The following is a 26,371-nucleotide window of genomic DNA, read 5'->3' on the forward strand; positions in this document are numbered from 1 at the left end:
TTAGTTTTTATACAAATACATTGCGATACATACTATATGTATTACTTTGATTTTTTTAATTGAAACTACGATCCTTTTGTACGTATTTTCAAATTTGAAATATATTATTTGAAAACAATGACAGGATATTATTTTAAACAAAACGAAAAAATTTAATAGTCAGATAAGATTTCGTATTTCAAACATAATAAATGGGTTTCCCTATTGTCAATCTTGACTGAAGTCTATCATCAGATTTTCTATTATAAAATAGAAAATTGACCTAAAAAAACTATTGTTAAAAGACGTTAGGGCATACATTCTTATCGCCCAGAAATGTAATGGCACATTTGAATTATTCGCTAGTCGGTTACTGCAAGCTCTGAAAAGTATAAACATATCGACGCTTGAAAGGCAAACGTGACTAAGCGACAATAAATGCTTTGTACATAAATGATAGGCAATAACCATATTCGATGCGGAAAAAAAATATATTTCTAAGTCTATTAAAATCATTTCAATCCTACAGCTAGATTCGTTAAAATAGATTTTTTTTAGGTATTTTTCAGGTATATTTTTAATTAATTTCAACATTAAATTAGTCTACTGTAAATTTTACGCATTGTCGCTTAGTCACGTTTGCCTTTCAAGCGTCGATATACGGAAACTTGTGTGATAGCGGCATAGAAATTATTTATTAATAGGTTCAGCGCAGAACTAAAGGCCTAAACCTAATTCGTTCGGTGCATTCGTATCTAGCGATGCAACGGTGTTCGAATCTATGTAGGTACCAATTTTTCTAATGAAATACATACTTAACAAATGTTCACGATTGACTTCCACGGTGTAGGAATAACATCGTGTAATAAAAATCAAACCAGCAAAATTATAATTTGTGTAATTACTGGTGTTAGACGTCTTGTGAGTCCGCACGGGTAGGTACCACCACCATGACTATTTCTGCCGTGAAACAGTAATGTGTTTCGATTTGAAGGGTGGGGCAGCCGTTGTAACTATACTGAGACCTTAGAACTCATATGTCAAGATAGGTGGCGGTATTTACGTTGTAGATGTCTATGGGCATCGGTAACCACTCAACATCAGGTGCGTCGTGAGCTAGTTTACCCGCCTAAGCAATAAAAAAACGCATAAATTGATTGCCTTTGAAACAGACAAGATGGCGGTACTGATACGTGCGGGCTTGCAGTTCGCTCTATTACCATAGACATTGATTTTTTTAAAGTTTTCGCTTTTCGTAAGCAAAGGAACATCGATACACAAAACGATCAGTAACTCACCCATATTTATTTAAAATAAAACACGTAATTTTGAGTTTTTCATAATATATTTATTAATATTTTAGTTGAATAAATAACTACAGTGTGATTTCTAAAGTAAACGCTCACAATGTATACAACTTTGAAAATTTTGAGGTAAATCCGTACGATAATATTCGTATATTTAAAAACGTATAAAACACGAGTTAGTAGCCGAACAGTTATTGCACAATTACGGAGACCACGACTTAACGACTATTTTGTGAATTAATTCGAAATATTTTATAAGTAGATAATTATTTTATGAACAAAATTGTTTTTTTTTTATCACATTTTTTTTAGTATCATCCGTACCCATCATTAAATAAAATTACTCTAAGTAACAACTACACAAGTTTACATAATATGCGATGGGATAAGACGTAAAATTTTCGAGACGAGAGCGCTTTTGAAGTCAGCTGCTTTGTGAATGAGATCAATATTACACGACAATATTAGCACGAAACGTGAGGACCGCTCTAGGAGCGCGACATCAACTGTACAATTCATTAAAAATCTGTATAAAATCATATTATTAAGTATTCGATTATGTTTTTTTTTTTGTTTTATAACATCACTGACAAGGAACATAAAATATTTATAAAATACAAACAGCAATTTTATTTCACAAATCATTCGATTACAAGGTTCTGTGACGTCACAGGCGGCCGCCACCACAAGCCGAGCTAACGGTTTAACGCTTGCAATTCTTATTACATATCACTATCCTCAAATATTTTCCCGCTATTATCATTATTTACTAAGTCCGCTCGCGCCGATCGAGAAGATACTTCTACGGTGCGCTGTTTAATTCATTACAATATAATATTAATTCTAGCGAAATAAGTATTCACGTCACAGTTAGGTTATGTAGTTAGATTGTTATTTTTTTATTTAATTTAAAAGCTAGCAAAGTTGATCTATAGGTCAGAGCTGAGATTGTCGCTACAAGGTCGGCTTGAGTCGGATCTTCTTGAGATGCGAGGGCGGCGGAGGGAAGGGTCGGCGCTTGGAGGGCGCGGCCGCCAGCGAGCCCGCCGCGTCCTCCCACTGGGCCGTCCCTCCCGCCGACGACGACGACGACGAGGAGCCGGCCTTGCTCCGGCTGGCTTGCTTCGGTCGGATGGAGCGCGCGAAGCTCCGCTTGCTGGTCAGCATGGAGGGGCGGCTCCCGTCCGACTCGTCCGTCGGCCGCCGCGCCACTTTGTTCTTGACGACGCCGCCGACTTGCGTTTTGCTCGAGTTCGGTTTCCGTATCGCGAGAATGTTCCTGCGCTTCGTGGACAGAGTCTTCGGTTTGGGCTCGTTCTCTGCGAGGTAGCGCGTGCGCGACGTCGACTTGACCGGCTCGTTCTTCTTGACGAACTTGACGTTAACGTTGATGATGTCGTGTCCGGAGCGCTGCGCGAGTACGGGCGGGCTGCGTCTGCGCTCAGAGTCGGTCCTGGCGGCGACGTACGCGTTCTCCTTGCGTTCGTCGGTGCCTTTAGTCTTGGCGCGCGCGTAGAGAGGCGCCCGCGGCGGTGACGACGCTTTGGGCCGGAGACGGGACATCGTCAACTGAAAACAGACCGGCTCGTTGACTAGAGACGGTGCCGGAGCGGCGCCCCGGACAAACGAAAACCCTGATCCCGCTCGTGAGATTTAGTACGCGCTAATGTACATATGTGGTGTTATTGTTTCGAAATGGGACAACACGATAGTTCTGATAATAACTTTTCTTACCCGGACCAATAAAAAACGACTGGCGATTGTTTTTATTAGTAGTTAACACTGAAAATTAAACAACACATATTGTTAAAAGAGTAATTGGCACTTAAAATTTAAAGTAAGTGCATAGTGTTGGATTTGCGTTCTCCGAGAAGGAAATGTGTGGCTGTGTGTTTAGGAAGCGTAAGTGTGTAAGTGATGCAGATCGAGGCCCAGAGTCGCGGGTACGATTATCTCGATTATATTATATCGATACATTATCTAATAAATCTATATATCCAAACGTATATATAACTAAAGTATGTATATCAATGTTTGGTTTCTATTTAACAAGGAATGTTGGAAAAATTAAATTAAACTATTAGGTAGTTGCTTTTTTTTGTTAGTTCAATTATAGCACTATATATGTAGTACCACGCATTGTACTTTTTGTGATGAATGTTTTGCCTTTGTTTTGATATTTATACCCGTATACAATAAAACATATTCTAGTCGACTCGAAGCGTCTCACATTCGAACTACCCAAAGATACAGATCTTTTTTTCTATGTACCGGAAATACATGTGAGACCAGACTATTTCAATGGTAAGATTCATTGACGATAATTCATTTATGTCAGCCCGTGAACACGCGATTCGTATTTCCAATATTATTTTGTGGCATATCCAGTTCGGTGTACGGCTTAAAACGCTTAAATGGAATCTTGAATTTACGGTAGGCAGCGGCTTGGCTCTGCTCCTGGCATTGCTGAAGTCCATGGGCGACGGTAACCACTCACCATCAGGTAGGCCGTATGCCGTCTGCATACAAGGGCAATAAAAAATAAATAAATTAAAGACAGTTTTATTTAGCACATTGTGTTTTTACCTGGGGCTTAGCAGTTCGTGTGTGGGCTCGGAGCCAGTCCCTCAGCGCGGGCAGGGATCGGTGCTCCGAGCACGGGATGCGGGAGTTCGGATGCTGCCCGGTCAGGTCCAGGATCGATGCACCCAATGACTTCCCCACCTGGATATCCGTGCAACAACCGATACAACAACAGCACGATTTAAACGGCCGTCTCGTGTAGTGGTAAGCGACATGGTCACTACACAAGGGGGTCGCGGGTTCGAATCCCGCCAAGCGAAGATATTTGTATGATAAATATAAAATGTCTTTTCCAGGGTTATGGATGTATATTATATATATTATGTATGTGTATAATAAAAATCTTACATTAATTTCCGTTATCTGGTACCTGTAACACAAGTTCTTTACGAACTTAGCACGGGACCAGTTAATGTGGCGTGATCGTTAAAAAAAAACAACAACAACAACACGAATTTTCATTTTTACTACCTCATCATAAAGCTTATTTTAAGAAATACGAGCAGTTTTTTTTTCGTGCTAGACAGAGATAGCACTATAGAGAAATGTGACGTCAAACTTTATAAGTTACACGAGTTTTAAAAAAAATTCATTTAAGCTGAAAATGAGGACTTTCCTATTCATATTATATTTAACAATAATTAACAGTTTAACAAAGTGAGCTTTCAAAGTTTGATGTGAATACTCAGTGAAGTGTGAAACGTGACATGTTTTCTATAAGTGCTTTTGAGGTGTGTTTAGAACACCCAAACATAAGTATGTTGTAATTAGCAACAATCTTGCAAAATTTTTAGGTAAGTAAGTTAATGTTTTTTTTTACTTTTGTAGTTAATGGTATGGCGTGTGTTTGTAGTGCAATTTTATGTGAAAAAAAACCTGTGTTTCTTTTATACGATTTGACCGAAATGTACGCACAGATGCCTCATGTTCCAAAAGGAATTAATTACTAAAACAGACACTAAATACAATTGAGAAATTAAATTGGTCGTCTCGTGGTGCTTTTTTTTAATTCGTTTTTTTTTTATTGCTTAGTTGGGTGGACGAGCTCACAGCCCACCTGGTGTTAAGTGGTTACTGGAGCCCATAGACATCCACAACGTAAATGCGCCACCCACCTTGAGATATAAGTTCTAAGGTCTCAGTATAGTTACAACGGCTGCCCCACCCTTCAAACCGAAATGCATTACTGCTTCAAGGCAGAAATAGGCAGGGCGGTGGTACCCACCCGCGCGGACTCACAAGAGGTCCTACCACCAGTAATTACGCAAATTATAATTTTGCGGGTTTCATTTTTATTACACGATGTTATTCCTTCACCGTAGAAGTCAATCGTGAACATTTGTTGAGTACGTATCTCATTAGAAAAATTGGTACCCGCCTGAGATTCGAACACCGGTGCATCGCTGAACACGAATGCACCGGACGTTTTATCCGTTAGGCCGCGACGACTTCGTTGCATATATTTCGTATTATTAGTGAGACGGCGAAGCTAGTTTGTGACAAAAGTAATCTTAATTTTTACGTTAATTGTTATCCGATTAAAAGCGGATGTATTTTATGCTAAATCTTCGTAATAAATATCGGTGAAGCTGTTTTCGTATTTTGAATTATATAGCTGGCATTAATAGCTACGTGCAGCTTGTAAATTTTAAGCGATGTGAACTGAAGCCGTGTTTGTCTGGAGATTTTTGAAGAGATCTTTTATAAAGCGGTGTTTGTGACTACTCTTATTCACTATACACGATATTAATGAACGAATCATTGAAAATGAAACATCATTCACTGCTGGGAACAATCCGATCCTAAACTAGTATTAATTAATACAATTTGATATTGTCTTGATTTTGACAAATCAAACATGATTACGAACTCAAACTTTAAGTGTATTATTATCTATGATTACGAACTTCGAGTCGGAATTTGACAGCACAATTATTTGTCACTGTCAACGAAGCTGAACATCGTGCAAGGTTTTTTTTTTTTTTATTGCGACCTTGCTACCCTTGTAGGCAGACGAGCATACGGCCAACTTGATGGTGAGTGGTTACCGTCGTCCATGGACTTCAGCAATGCTCAGAGCAGAGGGGCAGAACCAAGTCGTTGCCAAACGTTAAATTTCAATGGTAAAATCGATATTTTTATTAATGACGTAACGAAACCAGTAGTCAATGATGTTTGCTTCTATTAAGATACTTAAATATATGTACATTGCGTCTATTACATACATTATTAATAGAATTCGGCAATGATACAGACAAACCTTTAGCGGGTCTGTCTCTTCGAAAACCTCCAGAAACATTGACCGGCGGTTCCTGGCCTGTAACGTGTTCCTCTGTATTCATACGAAATCCATTGAAGACATGAGTGGATGAAGGGGTTAAATACCATTTTTAAAGATTTCGGCATTAAATAAAGGTGTTATGTACCTATAAACCATATTAGACATTAAAAGCTCGGGTTTAAAGGCTATTTTTAGAAATTGCATAATTATGATGAAGGAGTTAGTTATATACGAAAAAATAGCACAAATAACAAAAGTTTGTTGCTTGTGCAAATATGTGAAATTTAATTGTCGTTAATTCTCAAAATTAGCAAATTGTATCATATCCCCCTTCACCCACTCATGTCTTCAATTATATCTTTATTTAAAAAACGAAAATGATGGAAACCATTACTTAGCCATCTTTAGAAAATTCATTGCTTGTAGCTGCCTTTAAAAATAGTTTAAGCCAGGGATTCCCAAACTGTTTTCGGCAAAGGATCCCTTGTCCAAAATGAACTGATAACTTTTCTTTTGAGGAGGGAGGGAGAGATTCTTGTGGCTAGGAGGTCTTCGGAGTTTTATTAGGGTGAGTGTGGACTCAGCCGAGATCACAGCGGTGGGATTTGCTAACAGCTGTCCGAGTGCCTCCGAAGCAGACTTAACAGGTCAAGTATACGAACTTGTACGACCATATCGACTTTTTTAGTTTTTTTAAAGTACAACAATGACACTTTCTACTAAAATATTACTCATTTTTATAACAACTTGTTACACGCAACACAACATAAATAGTATCATGAAAATTTCAAATAAAAACTTATGAATACAGTGGTCTATTTTTAGGGTTTGTCAAATCAAAAAATAAGTTTTCGTTTATATCGACATCATGGGTAACCGATATTGACTCCGTGTAGTCGATATGGATCACTTTGGGAATGCCTAGTCTAAGCACTTTATCTATCTGTTTGATGAATAAAAGTTTGTCCTCCATGCGTTCTCAAAGCGTTCATCGGTATGTGATAAAGCTTGGTACAGTTGTTGTTGGCATTCTGGGGAAGGTTTCTGTCAGAGTATCATCGAGCTGGAGTGCGAGTGGTTTCAAATTAAGCCGGCCCTGTGTCAGTAGATTTTAACTTTGTAGACTAAGAGTATCGGTTGCTAATACTAAATACAGTGTTACAAAATTTCTCGAACTACCCGCAAAGTCAACTTTAAAACTTCATACCGAACCTAAAGCCATTAGACTAACGCACAAACCTGGTACGGGTTTACCTCTTCGAATATGTGCGGCGTGTACTTGGGTGGTGCGGGGGGTCCCGTGGTGGGCGGCGAAGCGCGTGGGGGGTCACGCGTGGTGGGGGGCAGCACGTTGACTAGTCGCCCCGTGTTGTAGTTGCACTCTAGGGTGTAGGACCGGACCAGACCTGTCGCTTTCAGTACCGCCACCCGACCTGAGCCCTCGCGGGACATTCCATCGCGACGGTCCCTGGGTCATCACACAGGTCTAAGTAAATTGGTTACTATATTAGAGTAGGCAAAGTAAAAGTAGTACTTCACGTGATTAGCTAAATTCGCAAATCATGATTTTTCGACCGTGTGACGTCATTTGAGGCCAGAATGTACGACAATTGAATTATAGGTGTACCAATACGCACAGATTCCCTACGTAATTGGTGCTTAGCCTGACGTAAGAGATAATAGAATTATTTAGATTTAGTGATTTAAAATAAACATGTAGCAATACACTACCAATCATTTAAGAAATATTTTTTTAATGAGTGTATGTATTTAATTGGCATTCCTTAGAGTTTATTCTTGCGTCGTTTTGTTGCTGGCGGTTTGCTTTATGGGCTTAGATGGATGAATAAATACATGTTCGGTGAATACAGGAATAAAGATAAGGCCATACAAATCAGAACATATGACTGCTTTGCGATAGAAATAGGCAGAGATGCGCCTACCTCTGTGGGCTTACACTACAACCTAATATGGGTTAATCTTTTTCCCCTACGTATTCGCGGAAAGCCTATGGGGTATTCCAGCTACGGACGGGTAGGTGAGCTCACGGGCTCAACCTGAGAGAATTTGCTAACACTAGCCCTAGTAAGAGAGCAGTGCTTCGCTTCTGCGAAGCACTGCTCTCTTATATTCTTATATTATATTCTTATACCACCGGATCGAAATCGAGCCCAATAAGAAGATCCGACGAGAAACTTAGCGAGCTGTGTTTATGGGTGCGCTACACTTATACACAACTTTTATGCTTTTACATAAACCAATTTAGAATTGAAGTGGTTTAACTAACAATTTTAAGAAAATGAGTTTTATATTTCGACCGACTTATAAAATATGTATTCTATGTATCTATTGGTTAAAAAAATAATATTTTTTAGTCTAGAAAAGGACAAAGTACAAATACCGTCTCTTTTAAATCAAGCGTATACGTTAAACTTTATGGTACGCGCTTTAAGGCTTAAAGTATTAAAATCAAAATTGAGAGAATTACAATTCTTCAATACAAATATTTGGCGTTTACCAAACAACAAGACTTTTGGATTACCTAAGCCGCTTCAATTCTAAAGGTGACTTCATTGGACACCGAGAACCAGATTGTTGTGACGTCACCTAAATACGCCATCGCCCGCCCTTCAATTGCAGCCTAGCCGCAACACTACTTTTTTGTTTTTTTTTTACTACCGTATAGGCAGGTGATCGTGCAGCCCACCTGGTGGTGAGCGATTACCGTCGCCCATGGACGTCAGCAATGCCAAATTGCTGCTGCTTATTCATTCGTGCAATAACGTCACGTGTTCCGTGCGTGTACTGACTGCTATCATGTAAAAGGCTAGTTTAAACTTGATTAGATATTTCGTAAGCCAGCAACGCAATGCGTACAAAACTAGGGTCAATGACTTCAATGACAGAATTGTCATGTCGTCTTTTCGCATTAAAAGTGTACAATTTCCTGAAATATTCGAAATTGAGTTAATATGCGGAATTATCATTTGGTATCACCAGTATTTTTCTCATAAATACTGTAAAAAGAGCGTAGTTTTAGTTTACCTATGTTTTGATTACTATTAAATTATTTTAATTACTATTAAATTAATACATAACTTTATCTTACTTTTACTAGACAGATAATGTAACTGGTAAATAATAGAAAAATAAATGTTGCAAAGATGATTAATATTAAAAATATCACAATTTTTTTTTATTACTTAGATGGATGACGAGCTCACAGCCCACCTGGTGTTAAGTGGTTACTGGAGCCCATAGACATCTACAACGTAAATGCGCCACCCACCTTGTGATATAAATTTTAATATCTCAGTATAGTTACAACGGCTACCCTACGCTTCAGACCCAAACGCATCACTGCTTCTCGGCAGAAACAGGCGGGGCGGTGGTACCTACCCGCACGGACTCACAAGAGGTCCTACCACTATTAAAATACCTTTAAAACACTCTCCTGTACAATTAATAAGTTTTGAGATTATACAGTTTTAATGCGAGAAGACGATGTGTATTGAATTTTCTAAAACCATCCCCTCACGACCGGCGCGACTTACTTGAGGTACATATTCTTCTCTGTGAAGTTACATGAGGAGAAGTGGAAGTGAAGGTTGTTGAGGGACATGATGCGCGGCAGCAGCATGCACTCCACGCAGCTCTCCGGGTCCTCGAAATGATTCCCGTACATGAATATACCTGTCCATACGACAATATAAAATTTAACTATAGTAGAATTGTTTTGTCCGTGCAGTTTGGGTCATAAAAAATCGGAGCGGTGAAGCGAGTATTTTGCTCTCTCTTCCACTCACGAGCCTTATGGACGGGCATAGTGATGCGCATTATTGTTGTCGATAAGCGTTATCGATAGTGTATTTTGTGGGTTAGTGATAAAAATGAAAGAAAGAATCACTAATCGAACACTTACACCACATATCACCACAGCAAGTTAACGAGAACGGCAGAAATTAACACTTTGTTTCTTTTCGGGATTTATTTTTATTTCAGTGAAAAATTTTAACACATTGTTGATAACAACACGTGCAAATATTATTTTGAATAAATTCTGCCGTTTTGATACAAAACAAAGGAGTAGCCATTGTGTCACTAAATAAATTCAGACAACGAATGCATAAAAACACATTTCTCTTCAACATCATGTACTATAATTCGCAGGTAAGTACAAATGACTCATAATATAGCAATGCCTCACCACCCTTCGTATACCACCCCGCCGCCTTCGATGACTCATTTGTTTTTATCGATAATGGCGTTGCGCTCGCGCAACATGCTCACCGCCCTAGCCTGGCTATGTTTTATGACCTAAACTGCACGGACAAAATAATTCTACTATAGCTGTACCCGTCCGCTTCGCTGGCCATTTAAAACTAACATTATTATTTCTCACCCCCACAAAGATTCTCAGCATTAACGCCCCCGCAACTGTTGTAGGGAGTCCAACAACAAAGTCCAAGGGAAGGGCGGGGCAGCCTTTGTGACTATACTTGAGACCTTAGACCTCATATCTCAAGATAGGCGGCGGTATTTAGGTTGTAGATGTCTATGGGCATCGGTAACCACTTAACACTAGGTGGGCTGTGAGCTCGTCCACCCATCTAAGCAATAAAAAAAAATACAATTTTATAATAATGATAACTTTAAAAAAATACTAAAGGGATCGTGAAACCCCCTTTTTTATTCGAAGTCGGTTGTAAGGCAATATTACCTTTTTTAGAAGCGTGTCCGTGTAAATCAATGTACAAGTATAATCCAGATTCCTGCTCCTTGTGGGCGCTCCGCGTGCTGACTGCTGGAGGAGGGAGAGGCTTCTTCTTTAAAGCTTTGATCCCGGATTTGACTTGTTCCTCTTTCGTTGCAACAGCTGATTGCTGTGTAAGCACAATTTTTAATCATTTTCTGTTTAAAAAAAAAGCTCAAATAAAATTTTCATTTCATTCCATTTCATTTTATTCCACTAGCTGCCAGCCAGTAGACATCACAAAATAATTGTTCAGCTTGAGGCTTGAGGTCAAGTCTCGTTTGTATAACATTTGTCCCACACTTTAAACTGGGACTTTACTGTAGATTAGTGTTTTGCGACATAAATAGATTGCATGTGTCAGTTAGGTACGTATTTACTGAGCAATATAATTAAAACAATTTTTTGACGGACTATAAAGGTGTTATTCGTTTGACATTTGTTGACGTTTGACGGTAGGCACCGGCTTGGCAACCACTCATCGTCAGGTGGACCATATGATATTCTGCCTATACGGCAATAAAAAAATTTTTGAATATTGTGCTAACTACCGTCAATAATTTTTTTTTGTTCCCACAGTGCGTAATACATAGCTATAATGAGTAATTACCGGAGTATTCGATACTTCAGTGATCGGTTGTGGTTTGGCGTCACCTTCGCCGGTAGAATGTGCCGAAACTGCCGCGCTTCCAGACGAAGCCGCTTCCGATATTTTCTGAAAATTTATTTCCAATATCCAATCATGAGTTTTCGTTATATGGGGTGTTATTTATAAAAAAAAGAAAGTAGAATTGACATAAAGTAAGTTACGAATTGGAGAATATCTCTAACATCATCATCAACAGTCCACTGCTGGACCTATGTTCAATGGCTTCTCCCAATTTACACCACTAAGTTCAGTCTTCGGTTCTTCTCGTTCATTTGGAGATATCACATATTGTAAATTAAGATATAAGGAATATAGTTCTTGAAAATTCATGGGGACAGTTTTATTTTATTGCTTTGATGAGTGACAGGCGTGGTTAATGGCCTCACATGATGCAGACGAGATGTCTTCTAGCTGTTTTTGCTTGGGTCGACGAATTTTATTATTTGAATCTTATTTTTTACTAATATTAAAGTCCATTATTCCCTATTCAATTTCTATTGCGTCCCGTGTATGAAGATAATACTTACAACTTCCTCATTGAGTCCGGTTACGACGTATCTCTTGAAGCAGTTTGCACAAAAATATACAGCGTCCTTCTCTTCGGAACTACTCTCGCTCAACTGCAACGAGACGACATCCTTTTGTGAGCCCTCATTAGAAATATTTAAGGACGCATTTGCTTGTCTATACATTTAAATAAAATTGCAGTGTCTGTTTGTAATATTGAAATAACAGGTTTTTACTACATGCATATGAATATACGGTACATGCACCAAAATAACATTTTTTTAAATTTTTGTCTGTCTGTCTGTTTGTTCCGGCTAATCTCTGGAACGGCTGGACCGATTTTGACGGGACTTTCACTGATAGGTAGCTGATGATATAAGAAGTAACTTAGGCTACTTTTTTAGACAAGCTTCGCTAGGCGGCGGCGACAATAACCGCGGGTAACATCGCGGGACTCAGCTAATATTGAATAAATGTATCAAATCGGGCTAGTAATGAGCTTCAAATGAGTTCAATAGCGATCCAGATCAGAACGTAGACTTTAAATATAGCTTAAAAAGTTGAACAAGCTCCCGGCCTTCATGTTGTTAAGTGGTTTCCGGAGTCCATAGACATTAACAACATAAATTTCATCACTCATCTTGAAACATGAGTTCTAGGTCTCAGTTTTATACGTACAACGGCTACCTGGCCCTACAAGCCAGAATGCGTTGCTGCTTCATGGCAGAAATAGGTTAGGCGGTAGACCATCACCGCCACACCAATGTTTTGGTTATTCGGTAAACAGGATAATTAAGTTTTGTAATTGTGTGATGCGGGTGTGTGAGTTAGTCTTTTGTTTATTTACTTGCTTCTCACCGTGTTTTTTTTTGTTTTCCTACCTAAGCTGATGGTCTAGAGAAACCATACCAGCGTCACCGGGCTAGTAGGTGAGCTCACCGGGCTCAAATCTGTCGATGTTGCAACACGAACCCTAGCAAGAGCCGTGCTTCGTAGAATTTACCACCGGATCGGAAACGCGACCCACTGAGAACATCCGGCGAGAAACTCAGTGGGTTTTGTCTATGGGATCCGATTCCAATCCAAGTCCAATTGCTTCCAACGACTCGTAGAACGAATGTGAAGTGGCCGCCGTTGCAAATAGCAGAATAGGCAACTAATAAAGCTGCATTCGTAATATAGTTGCCGTCTAGCAAATCTTTGCTTACAGAAAGACTATGCGAAATTTTGGTTCACTGGTTCTTTTTTTTTATTGCTTTGATGCGTGGACGAGCTCACAGCTCACCTGATGTTAAGTGGTTACTGGAGCCCATAGACATGTACAACGTAAATGCGCCACCCACCTTGAGACATAAGTTCTAAGGTCTCAGGTATAGTTACAACGGCTGCCGCACCCTTCAAACCGAAACGCATTACTGCTTCACGGCAGAAATAAGCAGGGTGGTGGTACCTACCCGCGCGGACTCTCAAGAGGTCCTACCACCAGTAAAAAGGTTCTCGTCTGGATTGTCGCTCTTTTTAGGACCAATCGTAAAATCTATGTTGTATTAATGATAATCCGGGGATAAATGGGGTTCGGAAGAATCGGGTTCGGTTTTTATGCTATTGACGTTACACAATTTTTACCATTTTCTGTTGATAATCCAACTGCTGTCTCTGGTGTTCTCTGTATTCGTCTATGGTATGACACTTCGGGTTCTCGGAACGGGTCTGGGTGGGACCAGGGATTGTCATGAAAGGATCCTAAAAGGATTGTCTAGTTAAAATAAAAGGATTCATTCATAATTGTCAAACATTGAGCATCTGTGATAGTGCAAAAGTGCGGGAGAATTAAAGTCGCCGGACGCGGCTTCCCAAGTTCTTTCCAACATACCACTTCTCTCAGTAAATTCTCACCACCTTCCCGGGACTATTTGATTTCATTTAATCTCATCTTGATTCATTTAATATCACCCCAAATGATCACAATCTCATATAAATCAACTTCACCTAAATGCGATCTGAATTGGAATTAATTATAATAAAAAATTTTTTTAATTATAATAAAAGAATATTTTTAAATATTGTAACTGGCAACAATGGGATCGTATGAAATCGATTGCCATACTAAAAAAAGGAGGGAAGGTCGCGTGTCCCTTGGCTGTTTAATTACAATGGTATAGTTACCACGTCGGGCGTGTACCCGGGCAGCATGGCGGCCAGCCCCGGCGCCGTGAGGTCCAGACGCCGCGCCGCGCGCCGACACTCTGCGCACCAGCCCACGCGGACGTTTGACGTTATTGACTCCTTCCCCTCCGTTGAACTGTCACTAAACATTTTTCTCAACATTTCAGTTAATGGCGCGTTTTTTTTTTTATTGCTTAGATGGGTGGAGCCCATAGACATCTACGACGTAAATGCGCCACGCACCTTGAGATATAAGTTCTAAGGTCTCAAGTATACACTATACTTGAGACTTGATAAGTATAGTTACAAAGGCTGCCCCACCCTTCAAACTGAAACACATTACTGCTTCACGGCAGAAATAGGCAGGGTGGTGGTACCTACCCCCGCGGACTCACAAGAGGTCCTACCACCAGTAATTACGCAAATTATAATTTTGCGGGTTTGATTTTTATTACACGATGTTATTCCTTCACCGTGGAAGTCAATAGTGAACATTTGTTGAGTACGTATTTCATGAGAAAAATTGGTACCCGCCTTGGATTCGAACATCGGTGCATCGCTCAACACGAATGCACCGGACGTCTTATCCTTTAGGCCGCGACGACGATTTATATAGACATACTGCCGGTAACAGGCAAAGTAAGCGGAGGGCCCAGATTCAGAAGCCCAATGCGGTGGTCGGACTGGATACGACCTACTCTCAACACCTCAGTCCACGACGCCATCCGAAGATAGACAAAGCTAGCGTAAGATAGCATTAAGGACTATCGACACGAAGAGGAGGATATAGATGTGTATGCAATCTTTTTCAGAATAAGACCTCTTTAAATTTTTAATAATTATCTCAAAAATTTTTTTTAATAATCTCGTGCCTTGTTGATGGTATTTTTTGTACTATCTGAGCTTATGCCAGACAGACAATAAGTATAGCCATAAATAAAATTAGTTTTTTTATAATATATCAGTCTTCTATATTCGCAAAATAAATAGTTTTAAAATTGCCCCGATTCGAGTTAAGATTTAACGATAGGCAGTAAGCACTCTTTAGTGTTGTGCTATTCGATTATTTAGAAAATAAAACATACTGGGCACCTCGCTGCTATGTATTCATTATCTTAATGACTAAATATCTAAAGTGTTGCTGTGTAGCTAGTGTTGCTATGCAATTATAAGTTATAACTATAATACATTGTTATAGAAATATTATATATTTCAAGGGAAATTATGTAGTATATATTACAGTAAATCTCTTCATAACTATGAAGAAATTCTAAAGCTATCGATGATATCTAAAGCGATATATTTCTAAAGCCTAATATTTCTAAAGATTATACAAAACTATCGATAATATCTAAAGCTATATAATCTAAATCCTATAGATTATACATGCCAATTTTCATCTTCCTGTCTCTAAAATATAATATGAGTTATGAATTTTTGTATTAGTTTTATGGCTCTGGTGTAAAGTTGGATTTTTCAAGTTACGACTATTTCGCTTTTTTCCGTCGATATAAACTTTCATTTAATATTAAAGGTTTGAAATTTTAAGAGAATACTTTGTAAGCTCTATTAAATAAACTGTTAGCTTTTATACTTAACTTACCCAACAACCGAAGACGATGATTCCATAAGAAGACTGATGCTATTTTTTAATGTATCTCGTAAAGGCCGCAATGGATTGTTTCCCTGCAGGTAAAAATCAAACAATATCCGTTAGCATTTTTTTGATAAAAACAGAATTCCATAGTTAAGTTCTCTTTTAAGTCTTCATAAAGAAACTGTTTTTTTTAATAATTTATTTACGGGCATTGACTATCCGTCCTTTTAGCAAATCTTAGTTGTTTTATTACAACCTTCACCTAATTTCTCAATGAAAAGGCGGGTATCTGTTGACACTTCAATGGGCCACTTGGGAATATCCATGAAGCAACATCCAGATATTTCATTACATTTGCTTATACTTTTCAACTGTCACAATAGAATACGTTGAATTTTCTTCTAAGCCCATCTTGAGACATGAGATATTATTCTTAAAGACATTGAAATAAGAGCTATATTGTGATGTATTGGAATAAGTACGTACAAAAATTAGGCGGTGGGTCAAAACGAAAACCTATAAACGAGTAAGATTCGTCGAATGCAAATACAAAACAAAATATGCGAGAGGTCCCGGATTCAAATCTCGGACGAGCCCTCAAAATGTAAAATCGGGATTGTGGCACATAAAATAACACTATTCCACTGTTGCAGATTTATAGTAGTTCTCTTCTCAAATCTTTTCTATTTAAAAACAATTAAATTGACAGTGACAACTTTTTTGTTTCCTACCTATTCTAGTAGCCTCGAGAGGTTATTCTAGATTCACCGAATTAAGAAGTAAGCTCACGGGGCTCTAACCTGACGACGTTGCTAACACTGACCCTAGCAAGAACAGTGCTTCGCAGAATCTACCACCGGATCGGGTTCGATGAGAATGATGATCGGTGCTTGTGGTACCTAAAAGCACCGTTAGCGGATCGGGAGGATCCGAAATGACGTGTTTTAGGCGACGTCGACTGTTTACCATTCGGTCTACAGGATCGGGTATGTTGACAACTTTTTTAAGTCATTCTCATTTTATCGTCCTCGCCATCTTGCTTTTGTTCTTTCATTTTGTTTCTCCCTTTCTAACAGTTTTGTTTTTATTGCTTAGATGGATTGACGAGCTCATAGCCCAGTAAGTTAAGTGGTTACTGGAGCCTATATACATCTACCTTGAGATATGAGTTCTAAGCTCTCAGTATAGTTGCAACGACTGCCCCGCCCTTCAAACCGAAACGCATTACTGCTTTACGGCAGATATAGGCAGGGCGGTGGTACCTACCCGTGCGGACTCACACCTTAACGCTCCGTTCCAAACTCTTTTCGTACGTTCCGTTCTTACCAATCCTACAAGAACATATATTTTATGTTATGAACATTATACAGTTTGTGTTGACCTGTAGATTGAGTTCTTCGCTGGTGCTCAAATGCACGTCGGAGCCGAGACAAGTCCGCAACACGTTGCAGGTCAGTAGGGACCTCGGGTCGGGCTCGACGCAGTCCGACGCTTTTGATGAAGCGTCGCTGGTCTGCGACGGCATCTCCTGCAGTTTCATATCGTATACCTGTTCACGAAATTTTGTTTAATTTTATTATGACTGACTAACACTAATTGTATTTGACAATAAAATTGAATTTTAAACATTAAATGAATCTCTTGTACAGTTGCCAAAATTAAGCTTAAATTAAATAGCCTTTCATCCGTCGATATGATTGCGGTAATAAAGTTCTTTCATCACCATCACCATCATCATCATCATCATCATCATCAACAGATCACAGTCGTACACTGCTGGACATATGCCTCTCCTAATCCACAACATTGAGTCCGGTCTACGGCTCTCCTCATCCACTTCTTGCCGGCCACCGTTCAGAGGTCATTGCACCACCTAGCCAGGGGCGTCCCACGTTACGTCCTCCGTTGCTCGATCTCCACTCGAGAACCAGTCGAAGTCCTTTCATTAAAGGTAAAATATAAAAAAAAAGCTTGTTCTATTTACATCACTAATATTTATATTTTATTAATACACAACAAATTCGTTATTTTATTATAACCTTGACATTTAACGTTATATCGAAAAGCGAATACTTTTTTATCGCGTATGTGGCTTTTTCTATTGCAGTATAATTTAATTAGTAAGATAAAGTGTGACGCGATTGCGGATGCGTGTACAACGCACGTAATGTATTTAATAATAGGGTAAGTAATAATACTGTATTGTATAAATTAGCTTCGTAAAAAAAAACATATTTTTTTTGTAATATTTAAAAGATACAAATGTTTAGTGTGGGTTATCCTTTTGAGATAAATGTATACCACCGCGGACTTTTTAAGATATATAATTCCTTAGTACATTAATTTGATCTATCTCGTAAGCCAGCTTTTGCGATTTTAACGCATAAAAATATTACACACATTAAAAATCATTGAACAATACACATTTTCTGCTTCGTAATATATATTTATTATATACATATAAACCTTCCTTTTAAATCACCCTGTATATTGTTGAAAGCTGCGTACATAAATAGTTTCAAAGATCTAAGCGAATAGACAACAGAAGCTACTTCATTTTATACTTTTTTCTACCTAAGCTGGTGGTAACCTTAGACGCTATGCCAGCGTAACCGAGCTAGTAGGTGATCTCCCAATGTTTTAACCTGAGGAAGTTGCTAACACTAGCTATAGCAAGAGCAGTGCTTCGTGGAATCTACCACCGGATCGGAAACGCGACCCACTGAGAAGATCCGGCGAGAAGCTCAGTTTGAAGGATGTTTATAAACATACGAATACAATGCAATTGAGACTTTGATCTTGAGGTCGTCGTGGCCTAAACGATAAGACGTCCGGTGCATTAGTATCTAGCAATGCACCGGTGTTCGAATCCCGCAGGCGGGTACCAATTTTTCTAATGAAATACGTACTCAACAAATGTTTGCGATTGACTTCCACGGTGTAGGAACAACATCGTGTAATAAAAATCAAACCCGCAAAATTATAATTTGCGTAATTACTGGTGGTAAGACCTCTTGTGAGTCCGCGCGGGTGGGTACCACCACCCCGGCTATTTCTGCCGTGAAGCAGTAATGCGTTTCTGTTTGAAGGGCGGGGCAGCCGTTGTAACTATACTTGAGACCTTAGAACTTATATCTCAAGGTGGGTGGCACATTTACGTTGTAATTGTCTATGGGTTCCAGGTACCACTTAACACCAGATGGGCTGTGAGCTCGTTCACCAATCTAAGCAATTAAAAAAAAAACTTAAACTTCAAGGCGCATTTCATATTGTGATGTTTGTGGACTGAAAGATAAATACCTGATCTGCCAGTTGTCCTGTCTCGTTCGTGTTCTTGATTGCGTTCTTGTCTTTACTCGCGTTCGCTTGTTTGATGCTCGTGCTAGACTTGTTACAGCCCACGGATTTGCTCGATTTCTCTCGTTTACCGTATTCACCAATTTTATAAGGGGACAAGCTTTTCTTCTTTTTCGTTTCGAGTGGCTGTCGTAAAACAAAATAGAGTTTTTAGATTAAAAAAAAAACAGGTGTGGCACTCGGGGACTGCCGCAGTAAAGTTATTGCATAACATTTTTTATCAACTTATGCAATTATAATTAGACAATAATAATTTAATGTTAAAACAATAATAAAATAAGACCACGCTATACATTAACCAAAGCAAAATTATTTGTCCCCTTCACACTCATAAGCTAGACCGCGCGAGAGAGAGAGATGGGCAGACTTTTCATGATGCGCATGTAGTGCGACGCCACGCCGCGCGCTTATTCATAAACACTACACAAGCACAATGTGTGAATGTGTTGAACGCGAGCTATATGGTAGGCGGAGTGGGGGGTGTTAGGTTTTATTTTCGTTACGGAATTTTTTGATTTGGTCACCGCGCTCAAAGTCCGTAATAAAAGCCATGCAATAGCTTAATATTTAAATGTTAACTTAGAAAGTCAAGCGAATTAATTCTGAACTAGATAAAGGAAATAGAACTAGATAGGGGTAAAAGACGATTTGGTTTAAGTGACATTTTTAAACTTTTACACATTTAAAGTATAAAACAGAAAAAATATCAAGACAAAAAACTTTTCAGATATTTGAATGGGATGAACATAATTAGAGTTTAATCATTAACGTCGAATTGTTGATGCTAATACCAACAAAACGCACCTTTAATTACGAAGATAAATGTCGCGTATTAAGCCTAATGTCGCTTAAACCAAATAGTCTTTCACCCCTCGATATGTGTATCGTATAGGTTATGTTATATAGTTGAATAAAACAAAGTCGCTTTCTCTGTCCCTATGTATGCTTAAGTCTTTAAAACTACGCAACGGATTTTGATGCGGTTTTTTTAATAGATAGAGTGATTGAAGAGGAAGGTTTATATGTATAATAACATCCATTAAATAGTGGAGAAATCAATAATAAATTACAGTTTCCGAAGCGAAGCGAGGGCGGGTCGCTAGTGTTATATAGATGAATGACTCCGTGGCTCGAGAAATGGGGTGGTACAGAAATACTTGCAGAGCGCACGATTCCTTTGCAACATTTATCAGAGTTTCATCAGAGAGTGGTCGGATAAACAATTGTGAAACGGTAAAATAAATAATAATAATAATAATAAAATAAATAAAATTAGGGATGATTAAAAATATTTTTTTTCATTAGTAATCAATAAATAAAATGATGTATAAAGCTTTTTAGCTGATTCTCTTGAAATATTTCCGTGTAAACACACAAACAAAGTGCATTAATTAATTAAACAAAAAAATCATAGAGCAGCGATCAAATTAAGATCGATTATCGATAATCGATTAAACTAAGTCTATTCAAAATTTTAACATTTTTTTTTAAAGTATTGTAAATTGAAAGGTGATGATAAATAGGATAATTTGATACTCTATAAATAAATTATAGAGTATCAAATGGACTTTATGGCGGGAACGCGAGGAGTGAAGTCGTGTGATTTGTTTTATTTTGTCTATTTAGTGTTTCTTCAGGTTTAGATGTGTAATAACGGTGGTTTATTAACTTTTTAATATCTGTGAAAGTACACAAATGTGGGAAAATGAAACAAGCCGCTGGACGTAACTTCTCGGGAACCTCCAAAAAGCCCACTGAAAAAATCTCAGTAAATAACCACCATTTTACTGAGATTATATTTCATCCCATTTCATTTCATTTAATTTCATCCCAGTTGATTAATGTCTCAAATTAATCATCTTCATTTCATTTCACTTCACTCCATATTATCATTTTTCATAAAAATAAGAATATAAATTAAAATAAGATATGACTTAAAGGTCTCAGTTACCAGGTCATAAAATTCCTACAAAAAAAATATTCCACGCACCTCGCTTGTCTCGTTGACATTCTGGATGCTGCGCATGGATAGATTTCCCTCCTCGAAACTGTCTTCTTTTTCACAACCAAAGTGATAATATCTGTTTACAAGACAAACAGACTGAACTCAAGTAAAATGTTTTTATAATTTGAGATCCGGCCGCACCACCTTGGTGTCGTGAGTATTTCTTCAAAAATTCATGTCTGGCGGGTAGTCATCACACAACACAAGATATTTGACAGATGCCTGAATCTCGCTTACGACATTACGACGTAATAGTAGATCATAGACCTTACCCATATCTGCTAAAAATCCCTTTTACATTTTGACTTAAGTAATCACTTATATAATATAAGTAGAAACATCGACTTCATGTTTTAAGGTGGACCACAGACCACACGAAGGTTTACGGTCGGTTAAAAAAGTCATAAAGAAACTCACCTTATCAAGGCCCTCGAAGCGTAGACCGTTGGATGGTAACTCAGAGATGGATTTAAATAAACTCTGTTGAGATTAACGCCCCTCGTGTCGGTCCTGTAGTGGCCCCGGGCGACTCCGTCAGGATTCAGAAACGGTATCATCTTGAAGACGTATAGTTTCCGCAACTGTATCGCGACCGGATCGTTCCTCGTGAGGAGTAGGTTCAAAAACCCATTGAACACGAAGCTGGACGGCGTCTCGCCTGGATGTACCCGCGCCGATATGAACACTACCTGTGAACGAATTCACCTTCTAGTATTTTTAAATTATGTTCAAAATATGCATAAATAAAATATATTAATTAACATGGACATAGAGCATGACAGTTCTTGAACTAGCTTACGTGAATTATCTGTGACATTATCTCAACAATAACAATATCTAAGGGGAATAATTAAAAAGTTAGTGCTCATTAAATGCTAAGCGATTAGCCATAATTAAAAACTATAAAAAATAGTTTTATATAGATTTTATTATAATGGCCAAGAGTAAAAAGATATTATGTAAGCATGTTCTGAAATTTATCTAAATATTTTCACCTTTTTATTAGGAAACTTGAATGGCCTCTCTTGGTTTTCCGGAAAGAGGTTCGTTAGTTTTTCTTCCCTGTCAGTTGATATACCGTGGTATGATGATACAGTTAGCAGATCCACCCGCCTACCTGAAAATATATATTTATATCTATAATCATAAAACACTTCTTATTATATTATATATTCTTATTATTATAATATAAAATTTGTATCCACATAATCTCAAAATATGGTTAGAATTGCATCGAGCTGGTGATACTTATCTCTGGGATAAAATCATGTGCATATTAGTTTAGTCAGTTAATACCCTTGAAATGTTGCTAAGACGCCAGTAAAAAGTAGCAACAAGAAATTAAATATGTGTTCCACCTCTCTCATGGACGGTTGTCTGTTTATCTGGAGGCTTTGGTAAAGCCGGTATACTTGATATGTTATGTATGGTATGACCCTTAAAATTTGTAACACTTCAATAGATAACGTAATTTAGTTCTTACCTTCTAGTGAATGTATGAGACATTCTCTATAGTAGTATATGTCGTCTGGTGACTGAGGGGGCGGTAGAGGTAGCATTTTTAGGTCGATCGAGTTCAAAGCTATCTGTAGTTCGGCAAAAGAGAACGGATATGTGAAGGCAAAGAATGTCGTTGCTTTCAAATTATCTGCCGTTCTGTATTTGAAACTTAACATGAATGTGTTGTCGTCGGTCTGTAAAAAGGTGTAGTCAAAATAAGTATTCTTAAGAATTACAATGGTATGCAAACTTATCAAACTCATATGCAACATCATCTCTATTTATTTTTATTAAATCCTAACACCATCCACCAATGGAACGGAAACCTAGGGCTAATGCACTCTCAGACACTTTTGGAGTTCCCTACAGGTTTCTAGAGTGCCATGACACTTCCTTCCTTATTGTTATGAACTATTAAACTAGTAAGGTCTAGGCAGCTGCTCAACTGTGTCTTTGGTGTCGTTGATGTCGAGGAGCATGACCACTCTTCATCAAGTAATATATATACTTGACTTTAAAGGCACACAAATAATAAAGATTGTATGTTTTGTAATGAACATCAATTAAGAATATTCTCAGAGTGACATGTCTGCTAAACTAGCAGTTTTGCGTTTACATTTTCTTTTTCTATTACATTGCATTTCTAACAAGCATTTAAGAGACAAATATCTTAGTGATCCACGGATTCATCGTGCAGATGCAGGCTTCATCACCACTGGTCTTACAAGGCTACCTACGCCAGAGTTGCAAGAGAACCCCACCGATGAGCATTAAGTCTACCTCCATTCACTGAATTCCTCTCCATGCTTAGTCAAATTGAATACGAACCTCCTAGTGCAGCTTTAGATGCTATTAAACAGAAACAATTAGATATCATTTAAGTAATTTACCGAATGCACGGGTCTATCTCTGATCCTCTCCCACTGTGGTTTGCCTGGTAGGGTTCTGGTAACTGGAGCCATACCTTGATTGTACATCTTTCCTTGTTTGTTTAAGTTTACCAAGTTTAACCGCACCTATATATGATTTATATTTCTCTGTCATTTTATCACTATAAAAAGCTAGTTGCTTTATTTAATGAGTACAAAATTGATGCTTTTATAAAAATATCATTTATTATAGAATTTTATTTCTGTAAATAATAAAGAGTTTTCTTATATTTATTGTTAACTAAACTGATACTTTCTTATTACTGACATTTTCATTTTATCAGAATTTAGAGATACAAATATAATTAACAAAAACATATTTTTCATTTGATTCCATAGTTGCTACCATCGATACATAAATAGGCAAAAAGAAAACAGTTATGTATGATTTTCTTCTCTGTATATCAACTGACTGCCCTTTCCTTTTTGACAAAAAGTTATTATTGAGCTTTAGTGGAAATAATACATTTATTTGGAATCTAATTTTTTTAGATCAACCCTAATCAAACCAAAGAGAAAATAATAAATCAATAAAATGAAAATCTTGAGCTGTCAGTGATTACAGAAAAATATCCATCAATGGGCAAGCACTTGTCAATATGAATGTCTAAAAATCATTATTTTAGTCAGCTTGTTGCTATCTTGAACAATTACTGATGAGAGAGCCCAAGATACAGAGCAGTGGAATAGTCGGAGGACCTATGACACATTTAACCACCAGTAATTATGTACATTTATAAAGTTCTGATAATTACTTATTGTATAATGTTTTGCAGAGTGAAATAAGTCACAGAGTGAAATAAGTTGTTATTATCAAGCCAGATCAATGAGATCATAAAACTACAATATCTGAAACACTGCTCTTTGACATTAAAGAATTCAGTCCTTCATATTTTTAGGGCAATACTTACGAGAACATTTTGCTCTGTTGCTTGAACACCAAAGTAGAACCAGGTTCGGTTTCCATTCTCAAATTCGGTACCAGCACAATCTGGACGCGTCCATATATTAAATTCATAGTCTGGTGTTTCAGGTGCATTTGTTTTATGATTTATGCCAGGAGCTACAAATGGTTTTTAATGGGTCATTAACAGAAATGTAAAAAAATGTGTTTTTTTGAAAATGGACTATATGATACATACACTTGTAAGAATTATCTCAAGCTATTTCTGCGGGAAACAAGGATAAATATATTTTAACATTTATAATAGATTCACTAACAATTTGTATAATTCTGGTATTTTATGTTTGCTAATAGGTGTATACAGGAGTTATTCGATAGCTTAAGGGGCAAATAAAATTGTAATAAATTATCTTTGATACATAATTATTTCTTTTGGAACTTTGTTTTATAACAAGATTTTTCTACAGACGTTTAAATGTATTCTAATATCAAGAAAAACTGGATTCATTGTACTTTTATTTAAAACACCGAAGCACACTTTTAAGACCATGATTGATGTGTTGGCATTTTATCAGAGAAAATGTTTATAGGATTTGGACTTTGTATTTTAGGGTTTTAATGACTGAAACCCTTACCTATAAGCTCTGTCGGTACTCTTTCGACATGTCCCAGATTCCCAGAATCAAAATTATGTATAAAATAAAATCCTCCACATTCTATAATGTTATTTTGATCCATTGTTTGAAATTTTATGTTGGTCTACATTATACAACAATCTTCATTACGAATTTATCTTCTTTGAGCATACATTCACTGTAACAATTTGACTTTTGAAGCATAAATAAGAATTTTCATGATTGATATTTTCAAAAATTTGACACTATCTGTTAGGCTACACTGTTTTTCTAAACAAAATTACGTAATTTTGTTGACAATCTGACATCGATTGACGGATAACAGCTGATTTGTTTTATTGTCGATCTTTTAAATTTTAAATTTTATTTAAAATGGATAAAATTCTAAAATGTGCTAATTTTAATTAAGCACAACTTTTATAAATGTGTTTATTATATGTTCACTATTTATTTGACTGAATTTTGTTTTTATTTGGAAAGACACTAACTACATCACGAATTTCTATTCAAGATGGCGACAAGGACATTCTTCTGCTTTTTTTGTTTTTATTTTTTAAGGGATTTTATGACTTGGTAACTAGGACCTTTAGGTCAAGTTTAATTTTAATTTTAATGAAATCTTTTTTAATAAATATGAAAAATGATATTATGAAATGAAATTAAGTTGGTTAAATGAAACATGGCATGAAATGAAATGAGATGAAATATAATCTCAGTAAAATGAGACATTTTTTGGAGGATCCCGAGAAGAGACGTTCAGCGGCTTTGTTTCATTTTCCTACATTTGTGCACTTTCACAGATACTAAACAGTTAATAAACCACCGTTGTTACACATTTCTTCTCAGTCGTATGCACTCTTGGCAGAGTGGTCGTGGTCATCACTTCGTTGTGGTTACACATTTACACCTGAAGAAACACTAAATAGACAAAATAAAACAAATCACATAACTTCACTCCTCGCGTTCCCGCCAAAAAGTCCCTTTTTTATGTGTCTCACTCTTGCCAGCTTTTGAATTTAAAAACAAACAAACAGTGCTCTCATATCAGTCTTACTTTTTAATTAATTTTATTTAGTTAAACTGGTAGGGGAGTAGAAGAATAAGTTAGCACTATGAATAATAATAATGAAATTTAAACCATTTCTGAAAAACACATAATATTTATTAGTTGTATTGTTCTGCAAAAATGATACTGTCGTTAAAATAGCCCTGTAAAATT

At 37.4% G+C, this 26,371-nt stretch overlaps 1 protein-coding gene across 5 annotated transcripts; it reads right to left on the reverse strand.

The window, feature by feature from the left end:
- Positions 1–1,305: 1,305 nt before the first annotated feature.
- On the reverse strand, positions 1,306–25,685 carry LOC101736372 (cytosolic carboxypeptidase-like protein 5). 5 transcript variants are annotated; one of them, XM_038013102.2, is made up of 20 exons: positions 25,153–25,676; positions 24,525–24,676; positions 23,575–23,700; positions 22,668–22,878; positions 22,180–22,301; positions 21,602–21,873; positions 21,170–21,260; positions 19,123–19,305; positions 17,204–17,371; positions 15,829–15,911; positions 14,226–14,367; positions 13,686–13,802; positions 12,080–12,172; positions 11,514–11,618; positions 10,871–11,033; positions 9,705–9,843; positions 7,390–7,618; positions 3,873–4,010; positions 3,021–3,068; positions 2,725–2,855 (listed from the first exon to the last, which is right to left on the reverse strand). In XM_038013102.2, the coding sequence occupies exons 1-19, from the start codon at positions 25,253–25,255 to the stop codon at positions 3,063–3,065; spliced, it is 2,643 nt and encodes an 880-aa protein (XP_037869030.1). In that variant the 5' UTR covers positions 25,256–25,676; the 3' UTR covers positions 2,725–2,855; positions 3,021–3,062. The 5 variants fall into 5 exon arrangements, with proteins under 5 accessions (XP_012550160.1, XP_012550163.1, XP_012550164.1 ...); XM_012694706.4 differs by lacking the exon at positions 3,021–3,068 and having other exon boundaries at positions 1,306–2,855; positions 25,153–25,685; XM_012694709.4 differs by lacking the exon at positions 3,021–3,068 and having other exon boundaries at positions 1,306–2,855; positions 7,405–7,618.
- Between the last annotated feature and the right edge of the window lie 686 nt (positions 25,686–26,371).

The sequence above is a fragment of the Bombyx mori genome, chromosome 9, assembly GCF_030269925.1.
Source record: "Bombyx mori chromosome 9, ASM3026992v2".
In the NCBI taxonomy this organism is placed as follows: Eukaryota; Metazoa; Arthropoda; class Insecta; order Lepidoptera; family Bombycidae; genus Bombyx; species Bombyx mori.